The sequence below is a fragment of the Macaca thibetana genome, chromosome 1, assembly GCF_024542745.1.
Source record: "Macaca thibetana thibetana isolate TM-01 chromosome 1, ASM2454274v1, whole genome shotgun sequence".
Classification (NCBI taxonomy): domain Eukaryota; kingdom Metazoa; phylum Chordata; class Mammalia; order Primates; family Cercopithecidae; genus Macaca; species Macaca thibetana.
In genome coordinates, this window is record NC_065578.1 from 191,273,808 (window position 1) to 191,294,707 (window position 20,900).

At 37.2% G+C, this 20,900-nt stretch overlaps 1 protein-coding gene across 11 annotated transcripts in view; it reads right to left on the minus strand.

The window, feature by feature from the left end:
- DNM3 (dynamin 3) overlaps window positions 1-20,900 on the minus strand; it is a 558,007-nt gene that overhangs the window by 459,211 nt on the left and 77,896 nt on the right. For all 11 annotated transcript variants that reach the window (XR_007721269.1, XM_050767784.1, XM_050767809.1 and 8 more), the window contains exon 2: window positions 15,155-15,228. Coding sequence is in view for 10 of the 11 variants with exons in the window: in XM_050767784.1 (XP_050623741.1) it covers window positions 15,155-15,228 (74 nt within the window). In the remaining variant the exon portion in view is untranslated. The remainder of the gene's footprint in view (window positions 1-15,154; window positions 15,229-20,900) is intronic.

Consider the following 20,900-nt stretch of genomic DNA (forward strand, 5'->3'; position numbering starts at 1 on the left):
CCCAGATAGCACCAACTACCCTTTTTTCCCCTCAAAAACAGGGTTTATAAGATTTCAGAAAGAGAACCATTTTTGACCTCTCAGTGAAATAGGTTACAAATGTGGGAATATTTGGACCAAGTCTGACCTTAATATATGTATGATGTATCTGCATCTCTCTCCATTTAATAAGCATGTCTTTCCAACTAGGACCTTTGGAGGTTCATTTATTACATTGTATCCAATATTCAAGGAAAAGTATCACAAAGCATCCCCCCGAAAGATAAATTTCAACATTCTCATTATCCAACTCCTCCACCAAATATATATATATATATTTTTTTTTTTTTTTTTTTTTTTTTTTTTTTTTGAGACGGAGATCTGGCTTTGTGGCCCAGGCTGGAGTGCAGTGGCGGGATCTCGGCTCACTGCAAGCTCCGCCTCCCGGGTTCACGCCATTCTCCCGCCTCAGCCTCCTGAGTAGCTGAGACGACAGGCACCCGCCAACGTGCCCGGCTAATTTTTTTGTATTTTTAGTAGAGACGGGGTTTCACCATGTTAGCCAGGATGGTCTCGATCTCCTGACCTCGTGATCTGCCCACCTCGGCCTCCCAAAATGCTGGGATTACAGGCGTGAGCCACCGCACCCGGCCCACCAAATATATTTTAATTTATTTTGATAGTTACAGTTTCCAGAATTAAAATTATGTGCTTGAGAACTGTCTGACATTCCATGGGGCCAATGGAAATTCCTTGGCTTATCAGAAATCAAGGACGAGGTGCCGAGCTCCAAGGGACAAGTGTATATGCACCACTGGTTTGTACAGGGATTTCAGTGGGATGGTTTTCATCTTTGTTTATGCCTGGAAGGTGGGTTGGTTATGTAACAAAAAAAAAAAAAAACCTTGAAGTTATTAGAATTTCAACCTCTGATAGTGAAAGGTCTTGAAACACCACAGCCAGGGGTGCTGGTATCTGAGCTAGATGCCCAGGTAGCAAGAGAACAGAGTTCAACATTGAATGAGTGCCTGGTTATGTTCAAAGCACCGTGCTTAGACTTCTGTACAGATACCATGACTGAACATTTAGACAATTATAAAAAGAACAATTGCTCATTTCATAAAAAGAAAAAAAAACTCTATTAAAAGGAAGAAGTAAAAATATCTAGAGAAAGAAAATAATAGTGAGATAATTTGATGAAACCATTGAGAGTGTTTCTCAAAATGTGATTCAAAGACCAACAGCTTTAGAAGCAACTGATACTAGTCCTCGAAAATGCAGATCTGGCCGGGCACAGTGGCTCATACCTGTAATCCCAGCAGTTTAGGGGGCTTGCTGGGATTGAAGCAGGTGAATTGCTTAAGCCCAGGAGTTTGAAACCAGCCCGGGCAACATGCTGAAACCCCATCTCTGTACAAAAAATAGAAAAATTAGCCAAATGTGGTGGCACACCCCTGTAGTCCCAGCTACTCTGGAGTCTGAGGTGGGATAATAGGTTGAGCCTGGGAGATCAAGGCTGCAGTGAGCCATGATGGCACCACTCCACTCCAGTCTGAGTGACAGAGTGAGACCATGTCTCAAATAAATAAATAAATAAGTAAATAAAGCAGGTTCCTGGGCCCTACTTCAGACTTCATGAATCAAACCTCTGAGGGATGATGTCCAGGAATCAGTATATTTAGGAAGCCTACCCAGTGTATCTTATGCACATTAAAATTTAAGAATAACAATATTAAAGAGATTTAAACTATGAATCTGTAACCTGCACTTTAGCAGCAATAGGGAACCAGCAGTGAAGTAGAACAAGGTCAAAGCTGTAGTTTAAGAAGGAATGTTTTCAGAAGCACATTAATTTTTACCACGAGGCTAATTTGTTATAATGAAAAAAATAAATAAAATAAATCCTTTGCAAAAGCAGATTATCTTATTCTAAAATATCAATTTTAATTAAATTCAGATATTTAAATGTAAAACAAAGCGAGAAATGTAGTTTTAAAATATTTTCAATGTTGTTATTCAAAACAAGATTTGAATGTTTTTTTGCTATGTATCAGTCTAATTTATGAAACTAGAGAACAAGTCCTGGACATTGCACAGAAATCAAAACTTAAAGTCTAACTATCTATAAACATCTTTAAAGTATCTCATCTGTGAAAAGTTGACATTGTTCTCATATTAGTGACTCCTGAGTATTGTCGTGGGAAGCTATCTCTTGCCTTTTGCTCAGTCTGCCTAGACTCGCAGTGCTCTAAGGCTGCTCTAAACGTGACCCCCATTGTGGAGCCCCTCTCCCAGAATGTGGTGATTCACCACCTTCACAAGCCTTTCTGCAGCGTCTCAGACCTGCTGCCTGAACTTTGCGTCTCCGCATTACCTTGCTGCTTACCAGATGCCTCCAAACAAGTTTTCTGATTTCTGTTACTGGGTATCTTTCTTTATTAAGATAATTATTTATAGCAATTCCAACCAAGGATCCCAAATACTGAATACTGAATACTGATAATTCTCTAATAAATTACAAGTCATATAAAAATTTTAAAACATGGACACCCTTTACATTATGTAATAGATGCAATATAAAGGTGGTAAATTAAATGAATAATACATTTGACATCCATGAAAGGAAGAAATAGCAAGAAAACCTTCTATAAAAGAAAGAATACTTCTGTAATTTAAAGTTACTCTTAACTTATTTACTTGGTGATTTCTTATTTTCAGTATCTTCCTTTCTTATACTAATGTCATTGAAATAAAGAAAAGTAAACAACATAGTAGAATTTAGAGAAATATTTTCACAGAAAAATTATCCAGGAGACAAAACCATTTGTCCTTAACCTTGATCCACAGAGTTTACTATTATAACCCGCCAACAGTAACTTTCTTTTTTTGTTTTTTGTTTTTCTTGAGACAGAGTCTCACTGTGTTGCCTAGACTGGAGTGTAGTGGTGTGATCTTGACTCACTGCAACCTCTGCTTCCCGGGTTCAAGTGATTCTCCTGCCTTAGTCTCCCAAGGAGCTGGGATTACAGATGTGTGCTACTATGCCCGGCTGTTTCATGTTTTTAGTGGAGATGTGGTTTCACCATGTTGGCCAGGCTGGTCTCGAACTTCTGACCTTAAGTGATTTGCCCACCTTGGCCTCCCAAAATGCTGGGATTATAGGCGTGACCCATCACACCCGGCCTACAGTAACTTTTAATGCAAAGAGTGACTTGTATTCTGGTGTCTTAAAAAAAAAAAAAAAAAAAAAAAAAAAAAAAAAAAAACTTTCTTCAGGGGCCATATCAAATTCCAAATGGATCATTTCTTAAATTGGCAACACTGTAATATGTTAAATGTGCTCAACAGTTCATCAAATTACCCTCAGGTACATTTGCTTTCTCTGCCTGTTTACAGCTTAACCAGCAAACAGTAAGATCAGGTATTGAGAAAGGAAGAATTAGTGGTGTACTGGTAAATGCTTAACAACTGGCTCCCTAGGTGGGGGAAAAAACAGTTTTGATTTGTAGCATTTGCCAATTTCTGAAGTGTAAATACTCCAACCATGACTAATTTCTAGCTACCATCATGATGTCACTGAATACGGACATGGGAAGAGAGGCACACAATCAGATCTTAGGAGCTGGCATAAGCCAGTGTCAACATGGCACTGGAGGAAGCCACAACGCACTGAAACTGTCCCATTGTCTTACAAAGACCCTCTCCTGCTCCCTTGCTCAGGACACTGCAGTCATCACCCAACACCTCATCAATGTTTTGTCTGTCTCTTGTCCTCCCAAGCCACACCTTCAGAAATGTCCCTCTCTGAAACCAAATTACCTTGACCTAGCACTTAAAATTTTTACCTTTATTAATAAAAAAGAAGCCGTGATTTTCCTTACCTTTCTCGCAATACTATGTGATATCTTGAAATGCTCTTCTGTACTAAGTACTAAATGTCCTATAACAAATTATGCTGAATAAGGCTTAGGGCCTCTAATTTTTTGGCTCAGTTTAGCAACTAATACAGCAGCAGATGGAGACAAGCAGTTAAATATTACTAAATACGCATTGTGTTGGAAATTAGATAGTAATTCTGAATTAACCAAATAATACTTAATATTCATATAATTATTCTTTTTTAAACAATATACTATAAAATATATAATATATTCTGCAAATATAAAAGCAAGCACTGGGAGCTTTCTCTTTTTAAAATGCAGTATTAGCAGTATCATACAGATACGAGTAAAAATCCCCACTCCTACCAACCTTGTGGCTTTGGATAAATTGCTTAGGTCTCTTTTTCTAAAATGGGTCTCTTATTCTAAATGGAAATCATAATATCTATCTCAGAAGATTTTGTAAGGATTAAATGAAAATAGCATCAAAATGTACAGTGCTGGTAATGCTGATTATGCTCAAAAAATGGTAGCTACTTATCATTATAGTTTCCTACATAGTATTTGTTCTGGGCCTGCCAATCTCATTATAAGACTTTCTAGGGTTATGAAGAAGTCACTGCATTGGACACTCAGTATCCACATGATTTTGGATAGTCCCTGAGTGTCCTGACATCCCACACCTGTGGACCCAGGTGACACCACATCCCCAGGTCTAACCTTGCCTAAGCTCTTACCATAGCTGCTAGCTCTGAAGCCCTGAGTCAAAGACATACCCTTTGTAAAAAGCAAGGCTAGCAGCGCTCCTTAATTGGAAACAGAGACTAAAATGTGTCACTGGGCATTTAAGAATTGCAAAAACTAATAGAAGAAAGTAAAAGAGAAGAAGAGGGAGAGTTACTAACTTATTCTATGCTGACTAGTATAGCTTTGATTCAATACCTTGACAATAATAAATAAATGTTTATGGAGACAATGAAATGTAAATAACGTAAATAAATTAGTGGAATTACTTCAATAGTACAATAAAAGTATTAATTGCTATAATCAAGTATATCTTTAAAATGCAAGGATGCTTAAATAAGAAATCTATAAATGTAAGGGTAAACATGTCAAAGAGTTTTGTAACTCAATAGATCATCTCAACAGATGCCAAAATGGCACTCAAGAAAATGACACACCTATTTGTTATGCTTTAAAATCTTTTTAAAATCTAAAATAAAATAATTCCTCACCAGGACAAATGAACAGTAAATAATATATGCATAGTTTAACACAAAAGGCATTTTCATCACAACTAGGAGAAAGGCATGGTTCTGAAGTCCTAGCCAATAGTAATAAAACTTTGAAGAGGAATGAGAGACAGAACTAATGGAAATGAGAAGAGAAAATGATTACTATCAGCAAATACCTTATCTTCTACTTCCTGGAAAGAATAAAGTCAGCAAATGAAGAATCCCTTAACTCTCTACCGCTAAAAGTACAGACATATCCACAGCTGCCCACATTTTCTTTTTTCCATTTGGTTGCAATAGAGGAGGTGTCTTCCCGTCCTCCTTGTGTATAAAGGAATTATCCTAGCTCGCTCTCCAATATGTCAATCACACTATCCTTTCTTTCACTTACAGTCAGTGGCCCCCACTTTCAGGCGCTAATGCTTCTATCACATTCCCTTTCATCATCGCTGGCTCACAAGACCCTCCCCAATCAGCTTTCTTACTGTTTCAGCAACAGTAGATCTCTACCCCATTTCCTGCCACCCCTTCTCATTCATCCACCTCCAGCCCTGCTTGCCTCCTTGCTAAACTTCAAACACATAAGCCGCTCCCATTTACAACCTTCTAACTTACCTCTGCCTACATAAATATCAGCATGGCTTGAAAGCTCACTTTCTTTATCATCTAACATTCTGTGTATTTGTTTTGTTCATTGTTGGTTTCTCTCCAGCTAGAATGTAAGCCCCATGATGACAGTAATATTTGCCTGGCACCTAGTAATCATTCAATAAATATTTGTTGAATAAATGAATGAATCAAAAGGAAGTCATACTTATGTCCCAATTAAGATCTGAAGGCACAAGCAACTGCATGAGCAGTGAACACACACCCCAGATTGCTTCTTTCCCCCATTTTATTAGCCCACCGTCAACCCAAGTCTGCAGTCACATGAGATTTCTCTATGAACAAGTTCACTTCGGATGAAAACATATTAGCCCAGTTTTCAGCTGACACCAGCCAGAGTGGAGTGCTGTAATGCAAAAGCCCCTTTTTGAGGTACCTGAAAGACAGTAGACAGAAAGTCTTCTCTGAAGAAACAATTTCTAGTCTACTTTGCCTGAAAAGTGATGTGCTATGTGTGGTATGATCCTCACTGATTAACAGGAATAAAAGAAGGAATGGTCAAGGACTTAGAAGACACAAGGCAAAAGGGTATGGGAAAGAAGCACGTTAGACCTTGAAAGAGCTCAATATGTAAGAATATTTTCCCAGGTCTATACTCACCAAAAGGCCCCCACTGCAAAGAAATTTATTAATATTCTAGTCAATGTCTCTTTTCTCAGCCATTCCAGTATTTGCATGATGAGTATTTACTGAATAAATTAAGAAGTGCAAATGAAATGGCTGTATAACTAAAATACCCAAGAGAATAAATTTAAAACACTTTAATCTACCAAATGTGGAATAAGATGGTTAATTAAAAAGTTTAAAATGCAACGGCTTTTAAGATCAGCAATAAGGAGTTTCAAAATATAATTTTAAAATAACCTATGTAAACTACAAGAACAATAAAACATAAAAATGAATATCCTATCTAGAAAAGCATGAACGCTATATGAAACCATCAAAAATTTTAATAGGATGCCTGAAGTGAGGGAAAGGAAAAAATTTTTTACTAAGAAATACAAAGAAAAAGGTGGGGGGTTGGTGGGGAGTACAATGGCTCATGCCTGTAATCCCAGCACTTTGAGAAGCCAATGCAGGTAAACTGCTTTGGGAAGATCACTTGAGCCAAGGAGTTCAAGACCAGCCTAAGCAACATAGCAAGACTCCATCTCTACCAAAAAAAAAAAAAAAAATTAAATTAAAAATTAGCCTTGCATGGTGGTGCATGACTGTAGTCCTAGCTATTTGGGAGGTAGAGGCAGAAGGATCGCTTTAGCTGAGGAGTTGGAGGTTACTGAGCAATGATCATGCCACTGCACTACAACCTGGGTAAAAGAGTGAGACCCTATCTCAAAAACGAGGAAAGAAAGAAAGAGAGAGAGAGAGAGAGAGAGAGAGAGAGAGAGAGAGAGAAAGAAAAAAAAAGAAAGAAAGAAAAAAAAAAAAGAAAGAAAGAAAGAAAGAAAGAAAGAAAGAAAGAAAGAAAGAAAGGAAGGAAGGAAGGAAGGAAGGAAGGAAGGAAGGAAGGAAGGAAGGAAAGGAAGGAAGGAAGAAGGAAGGAAGGAAGGAAGGAAGGGGAAGAGGAAGGAGGGAGAGAGAGGGAGAGGGAGAGGGAGAGGGAGGCAGACAGAGAGGGGAGGGGAGGGAGACGGGGAAGAAGGGGGGGGGAGGGAGGGAGGGAGGGAGGGAGGGAGGAAGGAAGGAAGGAAGGAAGGAAGGAAGGAAGGAAGGAGAAAGGGAAAGGAAAGGAAAGGAAGGGAAGGGAAGGGAAGGGAAGGGAAAGGAAAGGAAAAGAAAGGGTACGGTATGATCCTTGGATTGAAAAAAATAACAAATATTTTTAAGGTATCAGTTATTCCCTAGTAAATCTATCGGTTCAAAATAATTCTAGTAGAATAGTTTCATCTTTACACAATTTTTCTAGACTTTTCCACACAATTATAATGGAACCCCTAAATTTAAAAAAAGTAATAGGAGAGGACTAGAGCCTTGCCAGGTGAGATATTAAAGCAAATTATGAATCTACAAAAGTAAAACACTGTGGAATTGGTACAATAAAGCAGAAAGATATTCAGAAATAGATGGTAGTAGTTACCACACTGTAATATGAGATAAAGGGAACTGGGAAAAAAATTGTTTCAGCATACAGGAAAACAAATTTCAGATAAAGTAAAGAACTGTTTAAAATTTTTTATGTATGAAAGTGAAGAGCACTGTGCTAAATACTTTTAAAAAATCTAAATGTACAGATTTCACAACCATAATGAGTAAAACTTCTATATATTTAAAATAATAAATCCAGAATATAAATAACCAGAAGTACAGAAACTTTATCCTAATCACTTTTATATCCTCAGGGCCACAAACAGTGCCTGCTGCATTGTAGATTTACAAATAATTTACTTTTGTCAAATGACAGGACTTGAGTGTATCCTTTGAATCAAACTTAAGACAGATTTTATAACATTATAAAAATAGTTTAAAATATCTGATTTCTCCAGATGTCAGCTAGGATTCTGACAGGGATTGCACTGAATCTGTAGATCAGTTTTTAAGGTATTGCCATCTTAACATAGTTACATCTTCCAATCATTGAGCAAGGAATGTTTTTCCAAATATTTAGATCTTCTCTAATTTCTTTCAACAATAATTTATAGCTTTCATAGCATAAGTTTTTCATTTCTTTTGTTAAATTGGTGAAAAATCCAGAAAAGAAGTCTATCAACTGTACTCAATCTACACTGCAGTTAAAGGAACACCCCACATGCAGAGATGAGAAAGAACCAAAGCAAGAACTCCAGTAACTCAAATGGCCAGAGTATTATATGTCCTCCAAACGATCACACAAGTTCTCCAACATGAGTTCTTAACCAGGCTAAGCTGGCTGAAATGACAGAAATAGAATTCAGAATATGGACAGGAACGAAGATCACTGAGATTCAGGAGGATGGCAAAACCTAAAGGAAACTGAGAATTACAATAAAGAACAATATAGCCAGCTCCCTCCATGTTCCTGCATTATCTTGTCCTTTTTTAAGGCGGTATGGTATTCCATGGTGTATATGTACTACATTTTTTTTATCCAATCTGTCATTGGTGGGCATTTAGGTAGATTTCATGTCTTTGCTATTGTGAATAGTGCTGCAATAAACATTCATATGTGTGTGTCTTTATGGAGGCTATATTGTCCTTGGCAAACTAACGCAGGAACAAAAAACCAAATATTGCATGTTCTCACTTACAAGTGGGAGGATAATTTTTGAACACAAAGAAGGAAACAATAGACACTGGGGTCTACTTGAAGGTGGAGAGTGGGAAGAGGGAGAGGAGCAGAAAAGATAACTACTGAGCACTGGGCTTACTGGACTTAAAACCTGGGTAATGAAATAATCTGTACAACAAACCTCCATGACATGGGTTTATCTATGCGACAGACCTTCACACACACCCCCAAACCTAAAATAAAAGTTTAAAAAAAAACTGATTGTTGTGTATTGATAGTGTATCCTGAAATCTTGCTAACATAGTTTAGTAGTTCTAACAGTTTTTTAGTGGACTCTTTCACATGTATAGTTTTTCTATACATATGATCACATCATCTTCAAAAAGAGATAAATTTACATCTTCCTTTCCAGGGTAGATGCCTTTTATTTCTTTCTTTCCCCAGCTGTCCTGGTTAGAACCTACCGTACAATGTTGAATAAGAGTGACAAGAGCAGACATCCTTGTATTATTACTGATTTTAGACAGAAAGCATCCAGTCTGTCACCATGAAGTATGAAGTTAGCTACGTGGTTTTCATATATGCCCTTTATCAGGTTGAGGAAGTTCCTTCCCCTTTATTTACTAAGAGTTTTATCATGAATGCATGTTGGATTTTCTCAAATACTTTTTCTGAATCTATTGAGGTAATCCTGTGATTTTTTTTTTCATTCTACTGATATGATTTTCAGATGTTAAACCAATCTTACATTCCTGGGATAAAACAAGCTGATTCTAAAATTCATATTGAACTTCAAGGGATCCAGGATAGCCAAAACAATCCCGAAAAAAAACAAAGTAGAAGGACTCACAATTCTCAATTTTGAAACTTACCATAAAGCAAGGGTAATTAAGAGAGTACACTATTAGCACAAGGATAAACATAAACATCAGTCGAATAGAACTGAGAGTCCAAAAATAAACCTATGTATCTATGGTCAACAGATTTTCGACAAAGGTGCCAGGATCCTACAGTGAGGAAAGAATAGTCTTTTTAACAAATTGTGCTGGGACTGCTGGATATTCACGCAGTAAATGAAATTGGACACTTACTGTATAAAATTATTAATTCAAAATGGATCAAAGCACAAACAAATGGAAAGACATCCCATGCTCACGGATTGGAAGAATCAATATGGTTAAAATGACTATACTGCCCAAAGCAATCTACAGATTCTATGCAATTCCTATCAAATTAACAACATCATCTTTCACAGAATTAGAAAAAATAATACTAAAATTCACGGGGAACAAAAAGAGAGCCCAAATAGCCAAAGCAATCCTAAGCAAAAAGAACAAAGTCAGAGGCATCACATTACCCAACTTCAAACTACTCTATACTAAACTATACAAGGCTATAGTAACCAAAACATTATGGTACTTGTATGAAAATAGACACATAGATCAGTGTAAAAGAACAGAGAACTCAGAAGTAAAGCCACATATTTTCAACCAACACGTCTTCGACAAAGTCAACAAAAAACAATGAGGAAAGAAAATCCTATTCAATAAATGGTGCTGGGAAAACCGCCTAACCATATGCAGAAGAAAATAACTGGACCCCTATCTCTCACTACATACAAAAATTAACTCATGATGGATTAAAGACTTAAATGTAAGTCCTCAAACTATAAAAATTCTAGAAGAAAACCTAGGAAAAACTTCTCCGGACATCAGCCCAGGAAAAGAACTTCTCACTAAGACCCCAAAAGCAATGCAACAAAAACAGAAATAGGTAAATGGGACTTAAATAAACTAAAGACATTATGCACTGCAAAATAAACTATCAACAGAGTAAACAGACAATCTACAGGATGAGAGAAAATTTTTGCAACCTATGCATCCAATAAAGGACTAATATCCAGAATCTATAAGGACTTTAAACAAATCGACAAGAAAAAAACAAATAATCCCATTAAAAAGTGGGCAAAGGGTTGGGTGTGGTGGCTCATGCCTGTAATCCCAGCACTTTGGGAGGCCGAGGTGGGTGGATCACCTGAGGTCAGGAGTTCAAGACCAGCCTGGCCAACATGGTGAAACCCCGTCTCTACTAAAAATACAAAAAATTAGCTGGGCAGGGTGGTGGGCACCTGTAATCCCAGCTACTTGGGAGGCTGAGGCAAGAGAATCACTTGAACCCAGGAGGCAGAGGTTACAGTGAGCCAAGATCCCGCCACTGCACTCCAGCCTGGGCAACAAGAGTGACACTCTGTCTCAAAAAGGAAAAAAAAAAAAAAGTGGGCAAAGGATGGGAACAGACAGTTCTCAAAAGAAAACATAAAAGCAGTCAACAAACATAAGAAAAAAATGCTCAACATAATTAATCATCAAAGAAATACAGATCAAAACTGCAATAAGATATCATCTCATACCAGTCAGAATGGCTATTGATATGGTTAGGCTTTGTGTCCCCAGCCAAATCTCATCTTGAATTGTAATCCCCATAATCTTCACAATCCCCACATGTCAAAGGAGAGACCAGGTGGAGGTAATTAATGGGGGATAGTTTCCCCCATGCTGTTCTGATGATAGTAAGAGAGTTCTCATGAAATCTGATAGTTTTAAGGGGCTCCTCCCCCTTTGCTGGGCTCTTCTCCTTCCTGCCACCTTGTGAAGAAGGTGCCATGCTTCCCCTTTGCCTTCCACCATGATTGTAAGTTTTCTGAGACCTCCCCAACAATGCTGAACTGTGAGTTAATTAAACCTCTTTCTTTTATAAAATACCCAGTCTTGGGCAGTTCTTTACAGCAGTGTGAAAATAGACTAATACAGCTATTATTAAAAAGTCAAAAATAACACATGATGGCAGGGCTGCAGAGGAAAGGGAACACTTACAACCTATTGGTGGGAATGTAAATCAGTTCAACCCCTATGGAAAACAGTATAGAGAGATCTCAAAGAACTAAAAATAGAACTACCATTTGACCCAGCAATCCCACTACTGGGTAGCTACCCAAAGGAAAAGAAATTATTATTTCAAAAAGATGCCTATACTTGTATGTTTACTGCAGCACTATTCACAATATCAAAATCGTGGAATCAACCTAAGTCTACCAACACTTAACTGGATAAAGAAAATAGGGGACACATACATCATGGAATACTATGCAGCCATAAAAAAGAATGAAATCATGTCCTTCACATTCATACAGCCAACAGACACATGAAAAAATGCTCATCATCACTGGCCATCAGAGAAATGCAAATCAAAACCACAATGAGATACCATCTCACACCAGTTAGAATGGCGATCATTAAAAAGTCAGGAAACAACAGGTGCTGGAGAGGATGTGGAGAAATAGGAACACTTTTACACTGTTGCTGGGATTGTAAACTAGTTCAACCATTATGGAAAACAGTATGGCAATTCCTCAAGGATCTAGAACTAGAAGTACCATATGATCCAGCCATCCCATTACTGAGTATGTACCCAAAGGATTATAAATCATGCTGCTATAAAGACACATGCACACGTATGTTTATTGCAGCACTATTCACAATAGCAAAGACTTGGAATCAACCCAAATGTCCATCAATGACAGACTGGATTAAGAAAATGTGGCACATACACACCATGGAATACTATGCAGCCATAAAAAAGGATGAGTTTGTGTCCTTTGTAGGGACATGGATGCAGCTGGAAACCATCATTCTCAGCAAACTATCACAAGAACAGAAAACCAAACACCGCATGTTCTCACTCATAGGTGGGAACTGAACAATGAGATCACTTGAACTCGGGAAGGGGAACATCACACACCGGGGCCTATCATGGGGAGCGGGGAGGGGGGAAGGATTGCGTTGGGAGTTATACCTGATGTAAATGACGAGTTGATGGGTGCAGCACACCAACATGGCACAAGTATACATATGTAACAAACCTGCACGTTATGCACATGTACCCTAGAACTTAAAGTATAATTAAAAAAAAAAAATTGCATTCCCTAAACCAAAATAACAGTATCATTAGGGTACAGTGAAAAAAAAAAAGAAATCATGTCCTTCACAGCAACATGGACTGAGCTGGAGGTCATTATTCTAAGAGAAATAACAGAAATAGGAAATAAAATACCACACATTCACACTTATAAGTGTGAACTAAACAGTGGGTAAACATGGACATAAAGATGGGAAAAACAGACGCAAAGAACTCCAAAAAGGGGAAAAGTGGAAGAGGGGTGAAGGCTCAAATACTACCTATTGGGGACTATGTTTACTATTTGGTTGATAGTTTCACTAGAAACCCAAACCTCAGCATTACATATTATGCAATATAACAAACTTCCACCTATCCCCAAATGTAAAATGAAATTTCAAATTTAAAAATTAGTAATTTTAAAAAATAGATCAAAGACTTAAGTGTAAGATCAAAACTATAAACCTCCTAGAAGAAAACATAGAATAAACTTTTATAACCTTGGTTTTGGCAAAGGATTCTTAGATATATACAAAAATAATGAGAAATGAAAGAATGAGTAGATAAATTGGACTTCACCAAAATAAAAAAATCTTGTGCTTCAAAGGACACTGTCAAGAAAATGAAAAGGGCCTATAAAATAGAAAAAAAATGCAAATCAAATATCTGATATTGGACTTGTATCTAATATATATCTGTTACAATTCAGTAATACAAAGGCAAATAACCAAATTTAAAACTGGGCAAAGGAAATGAATACACATTTATCTAAATAAGATATACAAATGATCATTAAGCACATGAAAAGATGCTCAGTATCCTTAGTCACTAGGAAAATGCAAGTCAAAACCACAATGAGATATCACTTCTTACCCACAAGGGTTAGCAAGGATATAGAAAAACTGTAACCCTCATACACTGCTGGTAGGAATGTAAAATGGGGCAGCTGCTTTGAAAACAGTCTGTCAGTTCCTTAAACAATTAAACATAGAGTTACTACATGGCCCAGTAATTATATTCAGGTATATTTCTAAGAGAAATGAAAACACATGTCCACGCAGAAACATGTACATGAATGTTTATAACAACATTATTCATAAGAACCAAAGGGTGGAAACAACTCAAATGCTCCTCAGTTAATAAATGGACAAACAAAATGTGGTCTATCCAGACAATGAAATATGTTAGGCCATAAAAAGAAATGAAGTTCCAATACATGCTACAACATGGATGAACCTTGAAGATTATTCCAAGCAAGAAAAGCCTATTACAAAAGACCACATATTAAATGATTCCATTCATATGACATGTCCAGAATAGGGAAATCCATAGAGACGGAACATAGGTTAGTAGTGCCTATGCTGGAGTGGTGGGAAAAGGTGTTATGAAAAGGGGTGACAGCAGAAGCATGCAGGCTTTCTTTTGGGAGTGATCAAACAGTCCTAAAGCTGATTGTGGAGATGGTTGCATATACCTGTGAAAAGACTAAAACCTATTGAACTGTTAACTTCTATTTGGTCAAGTTATATGGTATGTAAACGGTATCTTTAACAAGCTATTAAAAATATTTACAATTTATGATAGATGATTTTTATGAGGTGCTTCAGTCTTAAGCATTCAAAGAAATTGATAGGAAAAGTAGTAAAATCCCCAAAAAGAAATGGGGAAAAAGAAAAATGGCCAGTTCACAAGAGAAGAAATACAAATGGCAAGGAAACCTGAAAAAAAAATTCAACATCACCAGTTGCTAAAATAAAATGAAAATAAAAACAAGCATCATTTACCTATCAAATTATCATGGTGTAAGAGAGAGGAGCAAGCATAGCACGGTGTAAATATAGATACGCACATACACATCCATACAGATATTATATGGTTGTTGAATTTTATAAGTTAATCCCCAAGTGCACATGCACACACACACACACACACACACACACAGAAAGCATACCAAAAGAGTATTAGTGGTTGTGCTGTACTGTAAAATTATATAGATGGATTACAATGAGCAATAAAAAATTTTTTAAGTAGGTATTTTTAAAAATCCATGAAACTATCCCCTTTAATGTAATCAAAAGATCAACGAAGAAGGCAGCATTCTGGAGAGAAATGTGGGCAGCTGCTAACAGTGGGGTGACCACAAACACGTTTCTATTGGTACAACCCCACACCTATGAAGGCAAAAGGTGCCACAGGATATGCCCATCCATGTGGTAGACATCTTCATTCATTACCTGCTTTAGAAGTAACAAGCTGTAGCACAAGAGGTCGTCTTGTTACAATGCCCGACCCGCGAGGAAGAAAGTCCCTAAAAAAAGTAAGAAATATCGATTAAGTCATGAAGGAATTCCGATCACCTATACATTCATAAACCAAGTTCCACAGCAATTCTCCTAATTCCCAACCTTTCAATGTATCACTTATCCAAAAAATGATAGGCCCATCTTAATAAAAGAAGCATTTTCAAAATTAAGAAAAAAGAAGGAGGTCCTTATATTGATTGCATAGAAATCCATGTATATTATCATAATGACCTCATTGGAATATGCCATTCATTCATCTAGCTGAAATTTATAAAAGTTTCCACTTAGTTCCTGTGTATTATCAATTAATTTTGATTTTCAGAGAATCAGCATTAAAGAAAATATTTGATACTGAAATTAATTCTTAAACTCTTTTTGATAATTAAAAAACCCAGTACACCCTTTGGCCTCAAGATCAATATTAGCACCGTCAAATACTGACCATTACTAAAGGCACATTAGATTGTATCCTCTAAATATACTGACATTTTTCTCCAATAAAAGGAAACAAGGCCAGGCACAGTGGTCTACACCTGTAATTCCAGCGCTCTGGGAGGCCGAGGCTGTTGAATCGCTTGAGCCCAGGAGTTCGAGACCAGCCTGGACAATGTAGCAAAAACCCAGCTCTACCAAAAAAAAAAAAAAAAACAACCTACAAAAATTAGCCAGCCAGACATGGTGGTGTGGGCCTCTAGTCCCAGCTACTCAGAAGGCTGAGGTGGGAGGATCGCTTGAGCCTAGGAGGCGGAGTTGCAGTGAGCCAAGGTCACACCACTGCACTCCAGCCTGTGCAACAGAGTGAGACTCTTGTCTAAAAAAAAGGACACATAAAACGTGAGATCAAGCAGAAACAGATATTTCGTCTGTAGAAATTAACAGCAGAAAACAAACATTGCAACTTGAGTTTTGTTTGTTCTCATTCCATTTGTTCTTATTCCTGATAAATGGAGGTTTTGATCAAGTTCATATTTCAAATGGCATATTACTAAACACTAAGCCAATAAAACTGCAGCAAAGAGAGTACTACATAACATTACATCTGCAATGCCACATAAATTATTGCTGATTCTGCAATGTCAAAGAATTCATAAACATATCTATAGCACAGTTCATAAACACATTTAGAATGTCTCACAACTTTTAGAGGAATCATCACAGAATTCCACTCAAAATAAACTTTTCACTCAATGGCAGTGTTTCTCAAAATGTGGTTCCAGGCCCACCAGAAAGTGTTATAACCACAGACACCCAGGACTACTCCTGAAGCTACAGATTCATTATATTCAGGGGAAGGCATGCAGCATTTGTACTCTTAACAAGCTCTCAGATGTTTCTGATGCTCACCAAGGTTTGAAAACCACTGGCCTCAAGTCAGGATATGTTACTCAACAATTCAGTGGGCAATAATGGCACGTGGCATACTATGAGTTTTGTAGGAAATTTGGCAGAACAGAGCTTCAACACAGATGGGATTTCAATGAACAGCAGCTTATAAAATAGGCAAAGGACAGTGAGAATGCTCCAAAACCCAAGCGTTTAGCTGCACTGATAGTTTGGAATGGAGAGTCAAAAAGATAGAATCAAGCCAAATTTCTCCCACTACAACTAATTTATTTGGCAAGTGCTACTGTATGTTCTGACAGAGGAAATAGTACTGAACAACCTTGAGTTAATGACTTTTCTCATTGACTTCAAGGACCAAAGTTCATTTAGAATGTCAGTGTATATGACTACAATAGAAAATAGTGAAATTACAGATTTGCACGTGCTTTTGAAAATGCCACTGAAATAGCATTATTTATTCAATGAAAAAAATTCACTGAGAAATTAAGAAGTGCTAGGGAGACGCTGTGGGCATGGACTCATGCTGGGTAGACACCAGGAATTTGGAACCTAATGGGAACAAAACATATTCATGAAAACCATTAAAGAAGGGAAGACAAACTACATTGGAGTTCAGAAAAGAGAAAGAACAATAGTCTCCTTATAATGATGATTTGAATATATTTAAATACATATAACTAAATAACTTTTAATATTCTTCATGTGCTATATTAGAATAACTGGTAGTTTAGATAGCTTCAACAATCATTTAAAATTTAATCAAAATAAACAAAGCATCTACTTTGTTTTGTTTGTTTTATTTTAAACCAAAAAGGAAGAGGTTAATTTGAGAATCAAAATGAATTGAGGGAGGGAAAAAAGCAAAACTCCAGAGTAAAGAGCTAGATGGCACCATGGAATACTACCCAGCCATAAAGAAGGATGAGTTTATGTCCTTTGCAGGGACATGAATAAAGCTGGAAACCATCATTCTCAGCAAACTAACACAAGAACAGAAAACCAAACACCGCATGTTCTCACTCATGAGTGGGAGCTGAACAGTGAGAACACATGGACACAGGGAGGGGAATATCACACACCAGGGCCTGTCAGGCAGTGGAGGGTCAAGGGAGGGACAGCATTAGGAGAAATACCTAAAGTAGATGACAGGTTGATGGGTGCAGCAAACCACCATGGCACACGTATACCTATGTAACAAACCTGCACATTCTGCATATGTATCCCAGAACTTTAAAGTACAATAATAATAAAAAAAAATTTAAGTCGGGATATAAAAAGAAAAGGAGCTGGAGGGCATCTGTTTGAGCCATGAGGACCATGAGTGAAATTTCAGGATGTATAAAATGCCAAGGAAAAATGATGAATGGCCTGAATAACGCCATTTAACAAGTCAATAAAATATTTTCTTCAAGAAAAAAAGGCAGAGAAGAAAGGACAGAGAGAAGAAAGAACAAAAAAAGGTTTAGTCACTCTATACCTTCATGCTGAGACCTGTTTCAATTCATGCTTGTGACCATAAATTTATATGCAGATTTAGTAACAATCCCTGTGAACACTGGTAAAGCAAAATAGAACATATCAAACATTATAAATAGCAAATAATTGTGTGCTGACTAAAAATCCACAGATACATCTAACATTTTTCTCTACATTTTTTTATTAAGCAAACAGACCTTTTCATTAAGAGTAATAAATAGATTCCGGTATCCAACCCCCTTCTTATTAACTCACAGTTACTAGTTCCCTTCATGGCTCTCACCAGTCCTACCTCTGACAGATACATTCTCACAAAAAGCCAAAAATTTTGATAATCAAATTTTACTATTTGGAAGTCTCTCCCGCTTCACAGGCATCTCTGAAGTACAACAAAGTGCTAAAGAAAAGCTTCTCTCTTCTGAAGAGTGAGCAGCTAATCTGGCCATCCTAAAGATACATCTCCTTCTGATGGCCCAGCACACTCTTGCTGTGTGAACTAAGGAGATGAGTCCTCAAGTGAGAAACACAGAACCTTGCTTTGAATATTAGCTCTGCCACTGAATGGGCAAAATTCTCTCAGAACCCATTTCTTTTACTACTAAACTGAGATAATGCTAACTATGGTCCAAGTTGTATGGATCAAATGAAATGCAACATACGCCAACAATTTTAAAATTTTAAAACCCAAGCACCACGGGAAAATGTTACTATTATTTTTGATATAACACAGCCACAGTGTGTTTTCCTTGATACTATAGTATTCATTTGCCTTGAAAAACTAAGCACCTACATACAATATTTTAACATTTTGCTACTGGAATTTGAAGATAGGAGCCACAGACCCCACTTGAACTATCCTCTTAGTGTTGATGACTTACAAGGGTTGGGAAAGCCCTCATGCCTGCCTTCAGCAACAGGGAGCCAAAGCACTGACATGAACAATATTGAATAATTCATTAGCCACTGAGCACCACCATCCAACTGAATTGTATCATTTTCTGTGCAATAGATTTTTCTCCCATAAGCATATTTTATGGGAAAACCTGTAAGCATGTTTTATGGGAAAACATTTTTTAAATTAATGCTGGAAAAATAATGACTATTCCTTTAGTATTACTTTGGATTTAGACTACATACTTTTAATTTATTTTCTAATAAATCTATATAAAAATAAAATATGTATGCCATTTTTCCTGCAAAATGTACCTTCAAAGAGTAACCTGAAAACTCAGTGTTATTAAATTGATTCTGTTATATTGCCCAAATGCCTTATTTGTGGTTGAACTGTACAGATTTTTAGTCAGAGAAAGTGCTTCCCTCTGGATGCCATATGCCAGCTACAAATCAAATGCCTTTCTTTTCTCTCAACCCATCTCAATAAAGCATTAATCTTCAGTGTTAACAGCTGGTCTTCAGGCAATAAGTCAATGCTCTTTCACAGCTTCCTGACTCCTAGACAAAAAATAGAGTACAATTCCCACACTATGGTTTAAGAACCACCTTGATGACATTTCTTATTGGCTCTTCCAGTAACTGAGTTACCAGGAAATATAGTTATTGTTCCACTAGGAAAAGAATGACCTTTGGAAGCCTGAAAAAGGACAGCACACTAGCTGTATCAACAAAACTCCAAAAAATTCCCCCCTGGCAGCAAATAAAGTAACTACAGAGATGGTCTCTTCAATATAGATGTAAATGATTGTTAACCAGACAATCTGTACAGTAAATAAATGTGTAACATCTGCCCTTAACTGAAGATGGGGGCATAACTCATAGTTTCCTAGAAGTTGATTCATGGAGCCAATGTATTCAAAAATAAAGAAGCTCAGCCTTGGAGGAAGACAACTTGCAAATAAAAAATAACTATAATAAGCATAACAGGTACTATGCTTAAGTTCCACACAAGATACCGTATCAACACACAGCAAAGAATATCTACCCTGCTTGGAGGAGCTGCCAGAAACAATATCTGAGAAGAAATATGAGGTAGGAGGCCTTCCACAGAAAACCAGATGTACGAAGACATGGAAGACCAGAGTAGCACAAAACATCACAGAACTGTAAACATTAAAGAGGGATCAGAATGAGATAGAGAAGAGTCTAGAGAAGGAAGCCAGAACAGACCTCAGAGGTCTTTACTGGTAGTTTGTGTTTGTCTATTTTCTGTGAGAACAAGAAGGCACTATAGAGTTTTAAGTGATCACATTTGCATTTCAGAATAATCACTGGGGATATATAGAGAACATTGAAAAAGAGAAAGATCAAAGACAGAATGATGAGTCACTAGTCACTAGCCAGTCTAGGTCATTCAGAAAGAAGATAATAAAGGTCAAGTCCAAGGCAGTAATGGTAGAGATGGAAAGAAGACAAATGGCAGGATTTAATTATTGCTTTGATATGGAATCTCCTTCTGATGCCGCTCCTTCTGATGAATCTCCTTCTGATGTAGTGATATGGAAGAGTTAGGATAAATGTCACATTTCTGGTTTGGGCAGCTGGTTGAACAATGGTATCACTAACCAGGGCAAGAAATAAAGGAAGATCTGGTTAACATAGTGCTTACCATGTGCCAGCACCAATCTGATAGCTTTATATGCATTAACTTGTTTGATCTCATAATATCCTATGCGGTAGGTACTATTGTTATTCTTACTTCACAGATGAGAAAACAGAAGCACACAAAAGTCAGATAATTTGCACAGGGTCATAAAGCTAGTAAGTGACATATGGGACTCAAATCTAGAGAGTCTAACTCTAGCATTTGTGCTCTTGACCATTTTTCTCTACATTGTAAAAGAAATGGGGGAAGAAAATGAGCAGTCCTTATTTGTACACATTGATCTTTACATGCCTGGGG